Source organism: Protopterus annectens, chromosome 13.part0 (genome assembly GCF_019279795.1).
Source record: "Protopterus annectens isolate FY-2018-M chromosome 13.part0, PAN1.0, whole genome shotgun sequence".
Taxonomy (NCBI): Eukaryota; Metazoa; Chordata; order Ceratodontiformes; family Protopteridae; genus Protopterus; species Protopterus annectens.
Genome location: NC_056747.1, coordinates 1,151,205,637 through 1,151,227,125, shown reverse-complemented (window position 1 = coordinate 1,151,227,125; position 21,489 = coordinate 1,151,205,637). Strand labels below are relative to the sequence as shown.

Here is a 21,489-nt window from a genome sequence, read left to right as displayed (position 1 = left end):
CAGGCCAGTATGGATCTGGCGTTTACTCCAGATTCTTTTTAGTGCCAAAAAAAAAAAAAACAGGAGACCTCAGACCAATCTTGGATCTGTCCACATTGAACCTGTCAGTAACCAAGACAAAATTCCGGATGGTCACTCTTCAGTCAGTCTTGCCCTTTCTGCAGGCCAAAGACTGGATGTGCTCGATCGATCTCCCGGATGCATACTATCACATCAAAATGGGCAGGCTCTCCCAGAGGTTTCTTTGCTTCTGGCTGGGAGCCAATCATTACCAGTTCAGAGCCCTTCCCTTTTGTCTCACCACAGTCCCCAGGGTGTTGTAGTTGTAGTGGGAGTTGTAGTGGCTCACCTGAGGCTCCAGGGAATTCAGGTCTTTCCGTACATGGACGATTGGCTCCTTGCTGCCCCTTCAGAGCATCTACTGTTCCAGGCCAGGGATTACTTCATTCGGTTAGCAAGCAGTCTGGGTATTACCATCAATTTGAACAAATCTTCTGTAGAGCTGGTCCAGGTTCTGGATTTTATTGGGGCATGTTTGGACACTCTTCAAATGAGGTTTTTTCTCACCCCGGACAGGATACGCAGTTTAAGATTACATGTGTTACAAATTCTTCAGTTCTCAGGGCATTGGGTTCCGTGGTGGCCACAATCAATCTCCTGCCATTGGCATGCCTTCATATGAGAGTTCTTCAATGGACACTTGCGGTCCAGTGGTCCCTGTTAGATCTTCCTCTCTCCTTTCTAGTGAGAATCTGAAGGGTATGCGGGGACTCCCTTCAGTGGTGGATTCAATCTCCAGATCTCCTCAAGGGACGTTCCTTTCACCCTGATTTTCCCAAAACTACAGTGATCATGGATGCCTCCCAGCTAGGGTTGGGGGGGCACTGCTCGGGAAGGACAGTCCAAGGCACGTGGTCCCCCTCCCCCGAGACCGAGTTGCATATCAACGTTTTAGAGATGAGGGCGGTTCTTCTGGCGTTGCAGGCACTTCATGCCCATTATTCTCTAGGGACGATTGCCATTCAGACAGACAATATGTCAGTAGTCTGGTACATCAACAAACAAGGGGAACCAGATCGTATCCCCTCTGTTGAGAAGCCATAAGAGTGTGGGAATGGGCGATTTCCACCGGCTGCTTTCTAGTAGCAATGTACATTCCGGGGCAGTCCAGCATTCTAGTAGACAGGCTCAGCAGATCTATCCTGATGCCTTACGAGTGGTCTCTGAATCCTTCAGTAGCGGAACAGATCTTTCAAAAGTGGGGTCAGCCTTGCTGCAATCTTTTTGCATCTCCTTCCAATGTAAAATGCAGTGAGTTTTTTGCTCTGAACCCCCCTGGAGGGGGAAGCCCCCAGAGATGCACTGGCTCATGCTTGGCCTCCCGGTCTTCTCTATGCCTATCCTCCGCTTCCGCTTTTGTCGAAGTTTCTTCAGAAAGCTCGAAGACTGGGGAGCAGTGTGATCCTCATCGCCCCATTCTGGCCTCAGTAGGTTTGGTTCCCTTCACTGTGGTCTCATTTGTTCCTCCATGGACGTTGGATCCAGTTCTGGATCTTCTTTCTCATGCCTCAGGGATCCTTCACCCAGATCTGGACAGTCTCCGGTTCCCATGATTATCAGGACTTCCGGAATGTCATCCCCTGTAAAGTTCATTTTGGTTGCAGCTCACAAATCCTCCATCAGGAAGGTGTATCGTTGTAAATGGAAACACTTTTCCATATGGGCCACTCAGCGGGCTTTGAACCCTTTCACGGCTCCTCTTTCAGCAGTCTTAGATTTTTTGGCAAGCATCTTTAATCAGGGTGCTAGTTACTCTACAGTTAAAGTACAACTGGCAGCTATTTCTAATTTCCATGTTTGGGTGAATATATCTTCCCTGGCTACTTCCAAACTTTGTAAGACCTTTCTTAAAGATGCTTTTCTACTTAGACCTCCGATTAAGGACCCTACGCTTCTGTGGGATCTTACCTTAGTGCTACAGGCATTGGTTTCTGCACCCTTCCAACCTGCAGCATCAGTTGATTTGCAGTTTTTGACCTGGAAAACTGCTTTCTTGGTGGCCATTACCTCAGCTAAAAGAGGGTCAAAGCTTCAGGCTCTTTCTATTAAGGTGTCTTACATGATCTTTCACAAAGACAGAGTGTCGCTGTGTACTAATCCATCCTTTGTTCCTAAAGTGGCCTCGGAAGCCAATATTAATCAGACTATAAATTTACCATTTTTTTTCCCCCAACTTCCAGAACAAAGGGGAATACAAGCTGCATCTGCTTGATGTTAATAGACAACTGAGATTTTATTTACATAGGATAAAACCCTTTTGCAAGTCAGACCAACTATTCGTGTCTTATGCTAAACTTTTTTTAGGCAAGCCAGTTTCCAAGGTAACAATTGCTCACTGGATTTCCTTATGCATTGCTCAAGCCTGTGCTGTGAAAGGTAGGTCCCTGCCAGGACAAGTGAAGGCACATTCCACACAATCTATGGCTATGTCAGCAGCCTTATGGTCTAGGGTGTCTCTGGACGATATCTGCTCAGCAGCTACGTGGTCCTCATCTCATACCTTCATTTTTCATTACAAGCTGGACATTGTGTCTAGGAACAGAGCATCCTTTGGCTTTGCGGTGCTTCGGAATATTCTTCCATGAGGGCCACCCAGGAATTTATGGTAGCTGGGGACTCTGTCTCACAGGTTGAAGACCAAATGAAGTAAACTACTTCAGATAAAGAAGTTACGTACTCACCATAACATTCCATCTGAGTTGTTGTACTTCATTTGTCTTCAACCTTTCCCCCGATCTTATCATTGATGCAGTCTGCATTTAGCTTTGCATAAAGTGTGTGGCCCTGACTCTAACTAGGCCTGGCAGTGTCATGGAGATTCTTGTTATGATAAGGTGATATTGGGTCGGGTACCTGATACCCCTTAGGCAACAAGCTCGATCTGAAGGGAGAAGGAAGACAGGGGGCATTATGGGGAAGGGGAGGAGTTTGGAGCTCAGATCCATAGCTGGAAAATGTGGCCGTGTCGGATCCGATGTGGATCCGAGACCCACAGGTTGAAGACCAATGAAGTACAACTACTCAGATGGAACATTATGGTGAGTACATAACTTCTTTTTAAAGTCAATCATTTTGTGTTTGTTTTGAGGCATCATTCTGGGTGATGGTAGAATGATACTTAAGGCTAGGAACATACCTGCTTGGGACACACATTCAGTGAGCTCGATCATGTCTGTCATCAAATAGTCCAGGGAGGTACATCTCAAGTGATTCACACCAACATGGGCTATGACAGAGTTATAACAGTGCCATGAAGAATAAAGCAAAACCAAACAACACTCCAAAGGATAAATGCCTCGTTGAATGAGAAGAAGCCTAAATAAAATAAACCAACAGTGTATACAATGAAGCAAACACATAGAAGGACCATAAAAATAAACTTCAAGCATGTTTATTAAAATGAACCCAGTGCACATGAACAGGTAAACGTTTTCACAGTTAGCTTCATCAGACCAAAATATTGCACACCCCATAACCAAGTTTAAAATGTTGTATTTAAACTTGGTTATGGGGTGTGCAATATTTTGGTCTGATGAAGCTAACTGTGAAAGTGCTTACCTGTTCTTTAAACTTGGTTATGGGGGTGTGCAATATTTTGGTCTGATGAAGCTAACTGTGAAAGCGCTTACCTGTTCCAGTGCACTGGGTTTGTTTTAATAAACGCACTTGAAGTTTATTTTTATGGTCCTTCTATGTGTGTGCTTCATTGTATACACTGTTGGATTATTTTATAACAGTACCCGTTGTTGAGAGATTTGAGTGCATGGATGATATGGCGGATTCTGGCACCTGACAAACAACTAACCGTGACTTTCTCCTTATACAGCCTGGTGAGGGGCACATCTGTGTGTCTCACAATGGAGTCTCCTATGACTAATATGTTGGGTTTATATTTAGGTCTTAGCGGCTGCAAGACACAGGTGTGTGGACTATGTGTGGTGTGGTGTGTGGTGTGGTGGGCAATGGAGTTGGCATGTGTTTTTGCCTTCGGAGGTCTCTTTTATTTAGGTATGTTTTTGTTGAGGACCTCCACATATGTGGATATGTGTTGTGTAGATGTGGGTGGTGACTGAGGTGTTGTGTTTGTGTTGACAACCTTCTCAGTACCAGATATACTGGCTTGCAAGGGAGAGAGCATTGACTGTAGGTTCTTTTTTTTACTGAATACATTTTTATTGATTTTTCAGAAACATAGGTTGATACTAGGTTATCGGCCCTAAGGCATATGCAAGCCTAGCCATAACAATTCCCTGGAATTTTTTTCCCACAATATTTACTTCTCTGGGCCCCTGTCTAGCAGGGTGACTTACATGATCCCCGGGGTGAATTTCCTATCTCCCATCCAATCATCAAGGTTCCTTTTGAAGAGGGCTAATGAGGCACTCTGCTTGACATGTATGGGCAGTCTATTCCAGAGTATGGGGAGTCTCTGGGTCAGGAACCTATCCCTCCAGCATGTTTTGTTCATTGTGATGATAAGCTTTAAATCCCTGAAGCGTGTGGCTCTGAGGGATTGGGATTTCTTTAAGTGGAGCATGTCCAACAGCTCAGGGTTTGACATGGTCTTGTATGTTAAGCAGAGATCGCCTCTGAGTAGATGATATGCCACAGAGTATAGCTGGAGTTTTTTTAGATGGTCAGCATATGGCATCTGTGGCCTTTCCATTTGTTGCAGATGTCTTGTGAGGTACATACCAAATGGGGCATTATACTCTATAATGGGTCTAATGAGGGATGAGTACAGTGGGACAATGACCTCCTTTTTTCTGGATGAAAAGCCCTTAGTGATGAGGTATGCCACGTAGAAGGATTTCCTGACTGTTGTGGTGATGTGGTTATCGAAAGTGAGACCACTGTCCACTTGTGTCCCTAAGTCTCTCATCACACTTTTGATGTTTAGTGTCCTGCCACCTCTGTGGTAGTTCATGGGTACATGTTTTTTTCCAAAGAGGATAACTATACATTTCTTGGCATTAAGCTTGAGCCCATGGCTCTGGCACCAGGCATCTGTTTCTGTAAGGCCCTTTTGTAGAATATCCACATCATTTGGGGATTGAATAATGGCTCCCAGTTTGCAGTCATCTGCAAACTTTGTTAGCCAGAGTCCCTTAGTGTTGGCCTGTACTTCAGAGAAGTAGATGCCAAACAAGAGTGGTCCCAGGACTGAACCCTGAGGTACTCCACTTGTCACTTGTCTGGAGCTTGATTTGGAGTCGGCTACTTTTACAGTCTGGGTTCTGTCAGTAAGCCAGTTGGCACCCCATTGAGTGACGTAGGGATTTATGCCCAGCTTAGTAAGTTTATCTATGATTCCAGAGTGGGGGATGGTGTTGAAGGCCTTGGCGAGGTCCAGATAGGCTGTGTGGACCGCCTTACCGTCGTCCACAGCTCTGGAGACCGATTCGAAGAAGTCAGTCAGATTCAGGAGACAATATCGGCCCTTCACAAACCCAAACTGGGTGGGGTCCAGTGTCTGGAGGTTGCCAATGTCTTTGTTTATAAGTTCCATGCCCTTGCAGATCAGGCTTGTCAGACTGATGGGATGGTAGTTCCTGGGATCCAAGGCGGATCCTCACTTGTGGAGCAGGATAACTGTAGCTGTGCGCCACTCAGTGGGCACGAAGTCTGAGGTGAGGCTATGATTAAACATGACACTTAGGTGGGGTGCCAGTTCATTTTGTAGTTCATGTAGTACACAGCCTGGGATGTCATCTGGTCCCATGGATGCTGTATTATTAGCTTTGGAGAGTGCTGTTTCTACCTGTGTGGCTGTGATTATCGGAATTTGGCAATCTTCTGGTATTGAGATGGGCCCTTTAGGGGGTGAGAGAGAAGTGAAGTTGGCACTAAATCGATCTGCCAGGATATTGGCAATATCCTTGGGATCAGTATATTTAATGCCATTCTGTTGTAGCTTACAGTAGATCTGAGCATTGCCATTTAGATTCTTGACATAACTATAGAATGCCTTGTGGTTGTCTTTGGAATCTTTGGCAATTTTATTTTCGTAACTAGCTTTTGAGGATTTTATACGGGATCTCAGCTTCTTACTGAGGCTGGTGAGGGAGTTTTTTGCATCCTGGGATTTTCCTCTTTTCTGCAACCATTTCTTCCTTCTGTTGTATAGTTTGTTTATAGCAGGGGACCACCAGATTGGCTTCCTTTTTTTGAAGAAGAGCATCTTGGTTCTATTTGGGATGGCATGATTCATGCACGAGTGGATGTGCTCGTACAGTGCCTTAGTGTAGGATTCTGCAGTCGAACTTCCAGATCCCGTCTGCGTGGCTGTTGTGAAGTTTGTCACTTCTGACTTCAGTAGCATGAAGTTGGCTTTGGAGAAGTTGTTTAAGGATCTTTCCTTACTGGGGGTTGGGAGTGGAATGTGGATGTCAAGGGTGATTTGCTTATGGTCAGACCTGACCAATGAGGGGGTGACCACTGGTGTGGAGCATCTGTCTCCCATGTTGGCAATGACCAAGTCTAGGATATTGGAACCCCTGGTGGGACAATGGATTAGTTGATCCAGAGCGTTGGAATTTATGAATTCCAAGAACCATTGGGAAAAGGAGTTGGTACCCGAGTAGTTTTCCCAGTTAAGTATTAGGGTGTTTGGTTGTATCTTAATATTTTCCAGTATGTTTAGGAAGGTGTAGTGAGAATCTTGGGGTATGGTGGGGGATCTGTAGCAAGCTACAATTTGGATTGCAGTCTTACCTAGTGTTAGTTGCACCTGGAGAATTTCAGAAGCATTGTATTGGGCAACTAGCCTGGAGGTGTGAATATCCTTGGTGAATATGGACACTCCTCCACCTTTAGTGTTTTGGCCTTGGTTTTGTGGCCGAAAAGTGTGGTAAAAATTGTAGCCTGGTATTGCAGGGGTGCTCTCTGGAGCATTAAACAACATATATACAGTATGTATATCAAAGAAATATTTATATAATCAAAGCTTAAAGTGGAGAATTAATTCCAAAAACAAACATTACAAAACCAACTATTTACATAGGATGTCTATACTTGAAAAACTTTGTTTTCTTGAATGTATCTTTGAATACGATTATAATTTATTACAATCTTCTGTTTCCAGCACTTGATTTACTTTCTGCTAGCCAGTGCTTAAGGAAGTAGGTCATTCTGCTCTACTAGGTCATTCTGCTCTTTCCGTGATTGTTTTCAATTCCAACTGCTAGACTGATAAAACCATGTACTTGAAATGTATAAAATTGGGAGGAGTTACAGCTTTCCAGTTCTGTGTAATATTTTTCCTTGCAAAGCAAGGAGAGTCCACAAAATGACATATTTTTGCCTTGGTACACAAGATGGCACAGGTGTATTCAACAAAACTAGAGTTTTTGTAAGTTGGAAATTATCAGTGAACAGTGCCTACAACAAATAGTTAATACTTTCCCAATATTATGTAAGTAAATTGCATTCATAGAACATGTGTTGCCAATTGGCTATTGACTGTGACTTGCACCTCCAACATCTGTTTTCTTCATTATATATTAGTTCTAATTTGTGTGGTGTTAAGTATGTTCTATGTATAAACTGCCAAGTGAAAAGTTGGCAATAGAGTGATAAAGATGTTAGTTTTGGAGATGTAAGAATTAGTTTTTTATCTTTATCATCTGGCATTTTACCATTAACTGTTTCGTAGTGTTTCCATATATTTCGTTTTTTATGAACTCTTGTTTCTTTAACTAATTTGTACAGTACTGATAAAATTCCTTTCCCATTTGTGGGAAATTCCATCAGCATTATTAACTGCTTTATGAACATAAGAACCTTTTCCCTAACAGACTTTTGCATTATTGCCTTCTTCTTCTCCTTTCAGCTTTTCCCGGTTAAGGGTCACCACAGTGGCTCACCTGTCCGCTCATGATTGGCAGTGGAGTTTTACGGTGTCGAGTTGCCAGCCCGGTGCCCAGACTTCCACAGAAGGCACACACACGCATGCACACATTCAAGCCTAGGGCCAATTTAGAGTATCCAATCTACCTACATCATGTCTTTGGGATGTGGGAGGAAACCGGAGCACCCGGAGGAAACTCATGCGACCACAGGGAGGACATGCAGACTCCGCACAGAAGGCACCCCAGCCTAGGATTGAACCGGAGAACCTCTTGCTGTGAGGTGACAATGCTAACTGCTGCACCAGCGCGGCCGCCTGTTGGTTTAAAACTGTTTGTCTAAATCCCTGCAGTGTTAACCACATGTTATGTTCAAGGTTGAACTCACTAATAATTTGCTCTATCATTAGTACTTTATTAGTGTTTATCAACTGATGCCAGTAAATTAGACCGTTCTTACTAAGTGTTTTAACTGCTACTGAGTCCTGAGTTATATTATTATTATTTTGTGTATATATTGGGAATATGAAAAAAAGACTGTGCTTTTATATCTGGATTTTTGTTTACAAAGTGCATAAAAAACTTTAGGGTATTGATAATGTATTTAGAATTTATATTTTTGTCTTTCCCTGTTGCCATATATTCCTTCAATAACCAAAATAAGCTATTTGGTACTACTTTCATATGTTTATTTATTGTATCATGAGTGTAATTGCATTTCTCACAAATTGTGTTCCTAGGTGGTAGTAGTAAGAGAGCTCCGTGTGCATGAGGCATTTGCTGCACTGCCTCAAGATGCCCATATCAACCAGACTTGGAGGGGAAAACAGGAAATTGTCCATCCATGTTTGTCAAAAACTGAGGGAGAGAGGCCAGAGAGAGCTAAGAGGGTAAAGGGTGAAAGGTCTTAGAGTAGTACTACTCGGTGATCACACAAGTGCTACTAAGGGAGAATATTTAGCCGGAATACCTCACAAAGGGTTAAAAACAGTGCAGCTGCAGCTCTGGATGCAACAAACCTGTATCAGACTTTGCTACTCAACTTAAGGGTTAAGAAAACAGTAAGACTGACAAAAAAGCACAGATGAACCACTGCAGACAAAAACAGAGCTTGCAGTATGAGAAAATACAGCTAAACAGTAATGAAATGCAGCAAAATGCAATTAAGCAGTAATGGATTGCATTAAATAGCAATGAAATACAGTTAAACAACATCCTTTGTAGTGACACATTCACTGTTCTTATACAGGCTCCTAAACCGAAGCTCCGGTAGTCTGCTATGAGCCAGTCAGCACTGCTGGATTCTTGTCAGCTTCATACCTGGTCAGTAGATTGTCTGACTGGTTTATATATATATATATATATATATATATATATATATATATATATATATATATATATATATATATATAGATCTATATACTGTATGTGTGGATGATGGTCACTATTAAAGTGACACCCTGACCTCATGTCCAAAAATGGGAAAAAGGGGTTGTGGATATATATATATATATATATATATATATATATATATATATATATATATACATATATATATATATATATATATATATATATATATATATACACACACACACACACACACACACACACACACAGATGTGTGTATGTGTCTGACTGCATACACATATGTGTTAGCACACAAAAATAAATGTGTTTATGCCTGTATATAAAAACACGTATGCATATTCACTCAGATATGCTTATATCCTTAAAGGGTAATAGCCATGTATTTTGCTGTTTAGTGCTGTTACAGAGAGAAATTACATAAACTTTATGAAAATCATCATTTAGCTGCTGTGTATATTCTGAGTGCACCTGTTCGGTCTGGAGCTCAGCTTCCATACTAGCAGCTGCATGTTTTCATGGTTTAAAAGTCATGAGGTCTGTTTTATTACCCATTTGCTTTTACAGGTATCAAAGACAGTCCAGCTGACATATATATGCATTATCTTAGGTTTTAGCTCTGTAACTACAGGACTGCATGTAATAGCTATAAATGTCTGTGTTGCAGGGAGATTGAATTCTTGAAGAAGGAAACGACTCAGAGGAGAACACTGGAGGAGTCTGAGATATCACAAAAGGAAGAGATTGAGAGTCTTCAGAAGAAGGTAAGCTTACGGGCAGTACATTTTGGTATAAGCCCCAGTTCTGGAACCATATGTACATGCATGCAGTCATTTGTCTTTTAGTGTTAGGATTTTAAAATGCTGACTGATAATCGGGAGCATCTGTGCTTGTTTAATCACATGCCTTTTGCCTGCAATAGAATGTCTGTGCCTCAGTCAGTGTGTGGATGTGATACCACTTAACAGACCTCTCTTGATAATATGATGCTTACTCAGACGTATAGTGAACTTGGTGCACAACACTTTCTACCTTTCGACTGAGTGAAGGAGTACTCACAGGTATTCTTACATTATCTGGGGGCTCTCTACTATTGCATCACAGAGCATTGTGGTGGTTATATTAACTCTGCAGTACTCTGTGGTTATAATAACTCTGCAGTACTCTGTGGTTATAATAACTGCAGTACTCTGTGGTTGTGATAACTCTGCAGTACTCTGTGGTTATTCTAACTCTGCAGTACTCTGTGGTTATAATAACTATGCAGTACTTTTTGGTTATATTAACTCTGCAGTAATCTGTTTTTATAATAACTATGCAGTACTCTGTGGTTATATTAACTCTGCAGTACACTGTAGTTATAATAAATCTGCAGTACTCTGTAGTTATATTAACTGTGCAGTACTCTGTTGTTATAATGACTCTGCAGTACTCTGTGGTTATATAACTCTCCAGTACTCTGTGGTTATATAACTCTCCAGTACTCTGTGGTTATAATAACTCTGCTTTACTCTGTGGTTATAATAACTCTGCAGTACTCTGTAGTTATATTAACTGTGCAGTACTCTGTGGTTAGAATAACTCTTCAGTACTCTGTGGTTAGAATAACTCTGCAGTACCCTGTGGTTATAATAACTCTGCAGTACACTGTATCTTTGTTACTTTTCACATATGCTTGTTTAAAGAGCCATGTGATGAGGTTCCTCTACAGCATGTCCCAAGTATAGTAGCTTAATGTCTGTTGTAGTCAGCCGGAGGATGGTTATTAGCTGTTGTCAGAATCAGTGCACATATATACCTGACATATAAACAGTTTGTCTAAGTCTTCCAGTAGTTTGCATGTGGCGTCTTGCAGCTGCTCATGTAACAACCCATTTGCCAAAACATGCCATGTCTGTCTTAGAAACAGTTATGTGTTTTGAGTACTGCTTTCAGCAGCCCTTATATCATAAATACTCAGTTACTGAGTAGAACGCATATCAAATGGAGCAACTTATAGTTCCTAATTTCAGTGTAGCTGCTTCTTGTAGGGTTCAAAGCTCATATTAAACAAAGAGTCTTCAGCAGTCCCTTGTGAAATTATTCCTTGTCACTTAGATTGCAAACATTCAGCTATTAGATCATAGTACTAGCTAGCCATTATGAAACCAGTGTAGCATAAATTATGGTAATTCTGTTAGGTTGTGGAAGGGAAGAGCTTGATACTAAGATGACATCAGTTAAATTCATAAGCTGAGTAACCGTGGGAGAACTGATTTTAAGCAAACCACTTATTTCATTTACTTGACCAATAAATTATATAGTTTGGTAGTGACCCACTTCTGTTAGCAGAATATATTAAAAAAGAAGACAGACTTGCATATTGCATCTCTGCAGTAAATACATTTTCTTCATGTCTGAATAGTTCTACCAGCTTTTGAAGAAAGCCTTACTCCCAGGTACCTCAGAAGCTGTATTCTGCTGGAAGCTTGAAGACTTGAGTTAAATTCAAGAACAAACCATTTGCATTGTCTTCTGGACTGTAACATATGGGTAGAAGCACTGCTTTACAACTTCCAGCTCTACACATCTGTATTTTACATCAGAAATCTGTATAAACTGAATTCTGAAGAGAAACTTACACTGACTGCAATCATTTCACAATCCTTACCTTCAAAATTATGCCTAATGCCTAAAAATCAAATTTATTTACCTCAAATACTTTTTAATCTAACAAACTGTTTGACAGCTGTTGAAATCCAAGATGGCAGCAGCTGTTACCTTGGAAGTTTCCCTTGTAAGTATCACTAGATTCAAAATTTTTTCGCAGGTATTTGCAGGAAGTAGTCAAGTTATTAGCTCATTCTAACAAAGGAGACACATGAAAAATTCTATGTCAAATCAGCTTCTTTAGAGAATACAGTTCCTAAACTCTGGCTAACTAAAAACCTTCCAGTCCAAAACAAGAGACCTAACAATAAAAGTTGACTTGAAAACATATTCAGTAACGCAAAAGTTGTTGTCCATAAAAGCAGTAAAAAGTCGTGCATCCACTTTAGAACAAAACTTGCCAAACAGCATTAAAAATAAAGTTTCAGCCACCAATTAATCACTGAAATTGGCTTACAGGGCTCTCAAACAAGGGCATTAGGAGCCATCAGAGCTCTGTCAAATACTATAGCAATAACCCACGCCTGGGTGTGGGTAATGCTGGATTTACCCACGGTTGATGTGGTTTGGTCACGAGGACGTAGCCCAAGTGGCCAAACAAAGTCAACCGTAGGTAAATCAGCATTACCCACACCCAGAAGTGAGTTATTGCTATTATACAATGACATTATTTAAGAAAAAAATAATTACTTTTCTTAAATAATGGCATTGTATAATGCCTCCTTGCTGCCCTTCTGCAGCTGTCTGGTATTCTGCGGCAGTTCTGATGTACTGTGCATGCGTATACTTACGCAGTACATCAGAGCTGTGGGCAAAAGCAACAGAGAAAGCAAGATCTCCGTTGCTTTTTACAACCTGTCTTGCTATGTTAAAGGAGTTTAACATAGCGAGACAGCTTTAAAAAAAGCAACAGAGAATCTCTGTTGCTTTTTTTAAAGCTGTCTCGCTATGTTAAACCCGTTTAACATAGTGAGACAGTTTTGAAAAAAGCAACGGAGAAAGCAAGCTCTCCGTTGCTTTTTAAAGTGTCTCGATATGTTAAATGGGTTTAACATAGCAAGACAGCTTTAAAAAAAGCAACGGAGATGCTCCATTGCTTTTTTAAAACTGTCTCACTATGTTAAACCCATTTAACATAGTGAGACAGTTTTGAAAAAAGCAATGGAGAAAGCAAGATCTCCGTTGCTTTTTAAAGTGTCTCACTATGTTAAATGGGTTTAACATAACGAGACGGCATTAAAAAAAGCAACGGAGATGCTCCGTTGCTTTTTTTAAACCTGTCTCTCTGTGTTAAACTCGTTTAACATAGCGAGACAGGTTGTAAAAAGCAATGGAGATCTTGCGTTCTCCATTGCTGTAAAAAAAAAAAGAGTTATACTAATGGAAAAAGTCTGGGCAACCGGACCTTTTTCCACTACTATAACTCTAATTTACAACGTGCACACTGACCAACCAGCGTGCACGTTTTGGAATATTAATGGGGGGGGTCGTTGTATAATATAGCAATAACCCACGCCTGGGTGTGGGTAATGTTGGATTTACCCAAGGTTGGCGTGGTTTGGTCACGAGGGCGAAGCCCGAGTGGCCAAACAAAGACAACCGTGGGTAAATCCAGCATTACCCACACCCAGAAGTGGGTTATTGCTATTATACAATGACATTATTTAAGAAAAAAAAATTATTGTTCTTAAATAATGGCATTGTATAATGCCTCCTTGCTGCCCTTCCGCAGCTGTCTGGTATTCTGCGGTAGTTCTGTTTACTGTGCATGCGTATGCTTACACAGTACATCAGAGCTGTGGGCAAAAGCAACGGAGAAAGCAAGATCTACGTTGCTTTTTACAAACTGTCTCGCTATGTTAAAGGAGTTTAATATAGCGAGACAGCTTTGAAAAAGCAACTGAGAATCTCCGTTGCTTTTTTAAAGCTGTCTCGCAATGTTAAACCCTTTTAACATAACGAGACAGTTTTGAAAAAAGCAACGGAGAAAGCAAGATCTCCATTGCTTTTTACAAAGTGTCTTGCTATATTAAAGGAGTTTAACATAGCGAGACAGCTTTAAAAAAGCAACAGAGAATCTCCGTTGCTTTTTTTAAAGCTGTCTCGCTATGTTAAACCCATTTAACATAGCAAGGCACCTTTAAAAAAAGCAACGGAGGTAGGAAGGTCTCTATTACTTTTTTTAAAGCTGTTTCGCTATGTTAAACTTTTTTAACATAGCGAGACAGTGTCTAAACAGCAACAGAGATCTTGCGTTCTCCGTTGCTGTAAAAAAAGTTATGTTGCGTCTTTCAGCTTTTCCCAGTTAGGGGTTGCCACAGCGGAACTCCTGTCCGCTAATGATTGTCAGTAGATTTTTACGTGCCGAGTTGCCAGCCCTGACGCACAACCTTCAACGAAGATATGCCCATTCACACATGTCTCCACACAGAAGACGCTTTAGCTAAGAATCGAACAGGACAACGTCTTACTGTGAGGCGACAACGCTACCGCAGCACCACTACCGCAGTTATACTAATGGAAAAATTCCAGGCGACTGGACCTTTTTCCATTACTATAACTCTGATTTACAATGTGCATGCTGACCAATCAGCGTGCACATTTTGGAATATTAATGGGGGGTCGTTGTATAATTTTAAATAAGTTAATTGTGCATATAAATAAAAAATATATAAATTTTCAGAGATGTGAAGTTCTTCCATCTAGCTGGTGGTACTATTAGAAATTGTTAGGATTACTGAGGAAAGGCAACATCCAGAAGGAAGTGTTTTCAGTACACTAATAGTTGTAGAAACAAGGAGTTTGTAGAGCAATTCCATTTGTAAGAATGTAAATTGTAAAATTGTAAGACACTACCTGTTCCTTTGAATTTTCAGGCGTTTGATCCAGGATTTATTGTGTGCATGTTTTTGTGGCTTGATTAATTGATTGCTTTTTTTTTTTTTACCAGGCATGTCGAATCGGACTAGGTTTATTTGTTGTGGTTGCATTTGGAAAGAAGCAGTGTAGTACGAGCTCAGTTCATTTAAATGTATGTGAGGATGTACAGTGTTCTGGACAGTCAATAGGAAGAACTTTGTTTTCAGTGTGATAGTAAAAGGAAGGATAAATGCTGCTCTAATTGTGGCTTGACAGTGTTTTCGTATTTTCTCTGATGCAGCATTTTATATTTACTTATGTTCCGAATGGTGTTTTTTTTACATGTTTGGGTTGATCCCACTGCAGGCTGCAGTTTGGTACCTGAGTTTACAAGACTGTGAAAAAGAACTAAATAAAGAAGAAACATATTTATTTGTTTATAAATTTATGAAGTTATTTAACCTTTGTTAACCAACCAAGTGGACTGATATGTTGATGCTTTTCAGCCTTGGCCCAAACCAACAACTTACATAAAAAATACTTAAAATGATTCCATATAATAAAATAACAAGAACGGAGTATGTTGAAATAAAAAGATAACATGAAAAGCAAACAGTTGTAAAGCGTAGATCAAGGAGGCAAAGCACATCGTGTAGCTAGATTAGCTGTGTGGTAGTCTACTGACATCAACATGCATGCTATAATGATAGTGATGGGATCCGCTAGTACCTAAATTAAGCTATCCAGCATCTCAAAAGACATTGCATTGCATTTGTACAATTCTTTGAAGTGTGTTCATTGGGCTTTCCCCTAAACATTATGTATACATTTATAATTCTCAACTCCAAATGTAAACTGTTATGTAATATTGGCTCTGTTTTGGAGAAAGCCCTTTGCCCAAGTGAGAGGTTGAAAGTTTGCTTCTGGGTAATTGCTGCTCCAAGGTTGTTTTATCTCTGCTAATGTAGCAAAGTCCTTATTTGGAGCATTTTTCATTAAGATGGAAATTGGTCTTAAGTAGATTAAAAAAATCAAAACCAATGTGTTCATCAATAGAGAAGCCCTCGGAGTTACTGAGAAGTCACCTTGGAGTGTGACTGACATTGGTGTTCTGTTAGCTGTCTGTAACTTTGAAATTATTTTGAGTGAGTTAAGGGCAGCAGTGGGGACTTTATGCTCAAGCCTACTTATAAGAGCATAAAAGTTGGTTGCAAGATGATCCTCCTTAGTCAATAGATTGGATAATCAACAAACATTTTAACTGACTGTGAACTTTGTCTGCAGTCAGTTTTGTATGCAGGTTAAGAAAATGTGAGCGAACCAACCACACATCTATGAACATTTGGTAATTGTTCAAATGTAGTAGTTAAGGACTAGTTAACACTGATACTGAGATTGTAGAGAAGTTCATAGGAAGTGTCAGGTAATGAGACCATGGATTTCTTCAAATTTTTATTTTTAAGAAGCCAGGTCCGGACTTGTGGAGAATTTTTCTGGAATGTTCATGTAGTATTATAATAGAGGAAACTGACCTCTAAATGACATTATTATTAGCATAAAACTTACTTTTCTAAGGGCAGATTATTGGCCAGGCTGTAGCTAAATAGAGTGAATAACAGAGCTCGCAGGGTAGGCTGTTGTTGAGCCCTGGCTTTAAAGTTACCATCCACAGAACAGCTGCACCTGAATGAAAGTAAGTCTTATCAATAAGGGAAGAATTAATTAATTAATTTATTTATTTCCAGTTTGGTTACCGGGGAAGTCCACTGGGCCAACATGACCCATTTTCAGTGGAGGCCCGGGAAGAAAAGCTCCAAGAAAGCATTGTACAAAATCTGTTACAATAAAACACAGGAGTATACAAGATAAAATTGTAAAGAGAGTTAAAAAATAAGAATATTCACAAGCATAGTTAGCGGAATTCCTAGAGAGAGACGTTATGGGTTATACAGTTTCCTTTAAGCAATGGTACTGAAGTGTTGAGTGTGGAAGTCAGTTACATATATAAAGAGAGGAATGTTGGATATGCTTGCTTAACATGCACGTTTTTGAAGTAGAAAACTATTCACAATATTTACATTATTTACAAAGTTGATTCATGTGAGCATAGTTGTAGTAATTGTTAGAAGGTTAGAGGGAATAAAGTTAAGGAGTTATAGGGAGCTTGTGAAGGGTAACAGGTATAAGACTATGGGAGATTGTAGAGAGTTAAAGTATGAAAATAAGGGACCCCTAGGGTACAGACTTAGAAAGGAGATTAAGTAGGGTGGAAGCAGGTGCAGTTCCATTTAGTGGACAGGTGTTTGAAAAGCTGGGTTTTGAAGTTGTCAGAGTTAGGAGTGGTTCTTAGTGAGGTGGGGAGGGCATTCCATTTTTTGCCTAGAGCATATGAGAGGAGAAGCTGGCCAGCAGGACGCTTAGGTTTGTGGATAGCAATTAGATTCTGGTGCTCTGATCTGAGTGTTCTATTAGGAATATAAGGGGGAAGGATATTAGCTACAGCAGGGCATTTTGTAGGATGAAATACAAGTCTGTGCTGTGGATAGTTGCAGGTAGTCAAGGTGGTTTGAAAGTTTGAGCCAATGTAATGATTTAAGGGTGAGGCAGTGGTGGGTGGAATTTTTTGAATTTGTGGCAAATTTAGAGATTTTATTGTAGCAGTTTTCTAGTTTGGAGGTTGTAGAGGCGGACAGGTTGGTTAGGAGAGGAGCCCCGTATAATAAGGAAGGGAGAAGATATGTAGTGGCTAGAGTATGTCTAGTGGAGTGAGAGAGAAAGCGATTGCTCCTATACAACATACCTAGCTTTTGGTGGTTTTTTTTAATATTTTGTTGTATATGTGTGTCAAACTTGAGGTGTTCGTCCACAGTTATACCTAAGAGTTTTGCAGAAGGCACCACTTCTATGGGTGAGTTAGTTTGGCTAAGAACTTTGAAATCATTTTTGTTGAATGAAAAGGTCTTAGAGGGGGGAATAGTAGGATTTTAGATTTATATGCACTGAGAGAGAGGTGGTTATGGTGCATCCAGTTTTCTGCTGTGGAGAATGCAGCTTGGGTTTTTGTCAGCAGTTCGGAGAGGTTAGTAGCAGAGCAGATTAAGGTAGAATCATCTGCATATTGAATAATTTTTGTGTCAGGAATAGCAGTGTGAAAGTTATTGACGAAAATGTTGAAAAGCATGGGCCCAAGGATGGGCCATTTAACAACATTGTTGCTGAATCCATAGGTGGCTAACCTCATGAGAAGTAAGCTGTTTTGATTGCCCACTTGAAATTGATTGAGAGTCATATTTAAACCTAATTCATAGGAGAGCTGTGGTAAAATATTGGCTTTAAAAAAGTATAAACTGACTGCTGAAAGATTAAATCAATATTACTACTACTTCCAGCCAGCTCACATGCCTGCAGTACTCAGATCATGTTACAAACCCTTGGTGTGTAGTTCTCTTCTGGATCTGCTAATGATCAAGATATGAGTCTAGAACAGTAGTTTAGATTTTTTTTTTTTATTTATTCTTTGTTGAGTGGGTTAGGCCCACTAAACTAGTGGCCTATTTTTGGGGGGAGACCCAAGGTGGTATGTACATTACTAGGGGAAATTTGGTCAGGGCAAGTTCCTGTGCTCATTTTGATTGGTGCTGTGGGAACTTTTACATCCCCCCTAAGCTGTTAACACCTCAAGCAGATGGGACTTCAGTTGAATGTCTCATCCAAATAAGACATACTCAGAAGTGGAGCACTCCCTCGTCCATCTACCAGGTATGGGAATAGAGCCTACAATCTTCTGTATAAATGCTATTGTGCTATCAGTTGTGCTCACATGTGTGATAAAACTAGTGATGATGTTCATCATGCATACAGCTGCAGTCATAACAGATGGGGTTCTCCTGCCGTCGGGCGGGTCCTCAGTCGGCCGAATTCCAAAGACTAGGTCCGGCGTCGGTTGTCGTCGCTTCTTCCCTGACGTCAGTGCGCCAGGGGTATAAAAGAACCAGCCAACGCCATTTTCTTCAGTCTTTCTTGCCGTGCGGTGCCCGAAGCAGAAGCAGTTCGCAAGTGCCGGTCGGCCAGCTCCTGAAATTACGAAAATTTTGCAACCGAAGTCTCCTTGAAAGCTAAGTACCCCATTGGGGAAACTTTTCTTGCCTCAGACCAATGTCAGACAAAGTTAATAATTGTATTTCTTGTGGGAAGCAAATACCGCATAAGGATTTTCATTCCCTTTGCATTTCTTGCTTAGACCCAGACCACGACGTCTCGGTCTGTCGTTTTTGTGCTACATTCAACAAACGCACCATTAAGCGTCGGGCAGAGTTCACCCAGCACTATTTTGGCAAAAAATTTAACTATATTATGTCGTCGGATACTCCGACTCCAGTTTTGTCTAAAAAACGCAAAGATAAGGACCGACACACGAGGTCCGCGGCCTCTACCGACACCACGCCAAAGCCGACTACAGGTGGTCCTGTTCTCAGCGAGGCGCCTACGCAGCCCCTGCCTACCAACGACACTTCATTGGCGGTGTCTTCTGTGCCCGAGGTCGCAGGCTCCTCGGCCCACACCCCGACTACAGATACCGAAGTAACTCTTGGTGGTGAATTTCAAAATGTAGACAGGTCTGCCTCCTCTCAAGGTGTCTTCAGACCTTCCTCTTCTTTTTCTATCAAGGCTTTTACTAAGTCTAAAGCAGCCATGCTTTCTAAGAGACAAGCTCCACAGGGCCCTTCTCCAGGCCCCATGCCTAAGAAACAGATGCTTAAAATGGCTGAGGATTTGATTACTCTTATCAGGGGTTCTCAACCCCCCCCCCCCGGACAAAAGGCCCAGAGTGGAGGAAGAATCCCCCTCCTCTGACCAGGCCTCCATTATTTCAGAGCACTCTGATGAACAGGAACATTCTTACTCCCCTTTTGAAGATTCTGATGCTGAGGAGTCCATTCCCTCTGTCTCCCCCCAGAGGATTACTCATTTGGGGAAACCTTGCATACCTTAAGGGAGCACTTCCACTGGGAAGGCCAAGAGTACTCAGATTCCAAGAAAAGGCTTAGGGAGTTTCTCTTGCTACCCCAGCACAGGCCTCTGGCTATACCTCCTGTCTTAGACATACTAGATGATGTGTACTCGGAGGCCTGCGTTAACCCGGATTCTTTACCTCCAGCCCCAGTCAAGCCTGACAGGTACTACCGGGTTCCTGACTCACACCAGTTTTTATACAAAAGCCATGCGGCTGACCCAGAAACTATCTCACAGGGCCCCAAGGGAATTAAGGCCTCCACTGCTAAAAACCCATTACCTTCCGAGAGAGATTCCAGATCCTTAGAAAGGTGGGGTAAAAAGGTGTACACCTCGGCCACCTTAACCATGAGGGCATTAAACTGCCAGTTCCATATGCTAAAGTACCAACAGTTTCTGTTATCACAGTTGAGAAGTAAATTGTCACAACCTGAACAACCAGACTTGAAGGAGTTGCAGGATTTGTTGCATAGTGCAGAACAAGTGGGTAAACATACCTTGCAATGTGGTTTTGATGCTCTAGAGGCCTCATGTAGAGCTGCTGTTACAGGATCAGTCATACGTAGACATGCCTGGCTCAAGGAGCAAACATTGCCAGATCATGTCAAAGCTAAATTACTAGATGCCCTTCTACAAAAGGATGTATTATTTGGAGTTAAAGCTGAGGAGGTATTAAAGAAAATGGAGGAAAAGGCTAAATCAGTGCAAACAGTGAAAGATTTTCTACAGGTACAACCTCCATGTTTCAGTAGAAATTGGCCTTCCAAAAATTGGTCCTTTCCAGCCACGGACAGACCCCAAAGAGGTAGATACAGGCGCCTGAGGGGCAGAGGGCAATCTCAAGGATCGTTTAGAGGCAGACAATGGCAAGCTCCTACACAAAGAGGTGGTGAGGATAGTTCGCAGCCATTTAGAAAGCAAGCCCAATGACTTTCCCCTTTGCATGCCAAGCAAGGCTCAAATGGCAGCACCCTTAGGCGGAAAACTGGCATTATTTTCGAAAAATTGGCATATTGTCACAAAAGACAAATGGATCCTGGACATTATAAACAGAGGCTACAGATTCCATTTTCACACCCTTCCAAAAATGAGAGGCATGCCAAACCTGCCACACAATCAAAGGGCAGAGGCACAAAGACAAATTTCAAATCTCATGGACATGAAAGCTATTCAAGAGGTACCTACTCACGAACAAGGTCAAGGTTTTTATTCCAGACTATTCCTGGTACCAAGGAAGGGAAAAGATTGGAGACCTATTTTGGACCTATCCATCCTAAACACATTTTTGCTCGTACCAAAATTCAAGATGCTCACATTACAGCAGCTTCTTCCCATGCTGGGCAAGGAGTCTTGGCTGGTAACATTGGACCTCAAGGAGGCATACCTGCATGTCCCAATCAGACAAAATTGCAGAAGATACCTCAGATTTCTTGCAGGTTCAACCCATTATCAATTCTCTGCATTGCCCTTTGGCTTATCTACTGTGCCCAGAGTATTCACGAAATGCCTGGCATCAGTAATTGCCTACTGCAGACTTCAAGGAATACAAATATACCCATATTTGGATGACTGCCTGATCCAAGCGGACAGCAAGCACATACTTCTGAAACATCTGGCTTTTGTAATAATGTTGTTGAATTCTCTGGGATACACAGTCAACAAAAAGAAATCAAGGCTAATACCCTCTCAGAAA

The 21,489-nt window shown here is 41.3% G+C and overlaps 1 protein-coding gene across 1 annotated transcript in view; it reads left to right on the top strand.

Moving 5' to 3' along the window:
* The window catches only part of PPP1R9B (protein phosphatase 1 regulatory subunit 9B), a 1,137,073-nt gene that overhangs the window by 1,063,736 nt on the left and 51,848 nt on the right, over window positions 1–21,489 (top strand). The window contains exon 9 of the mRNA XM_044055146.1: window positions 9,943–10,039. Within this exon, the coding sequence (XP_043911081.1) occupies window positions 9,943–10,039 (97 nt within the window). The remainder of the gene's footprint in view (window positions 1–9,942; window positions 10,040–21,489) is intronic.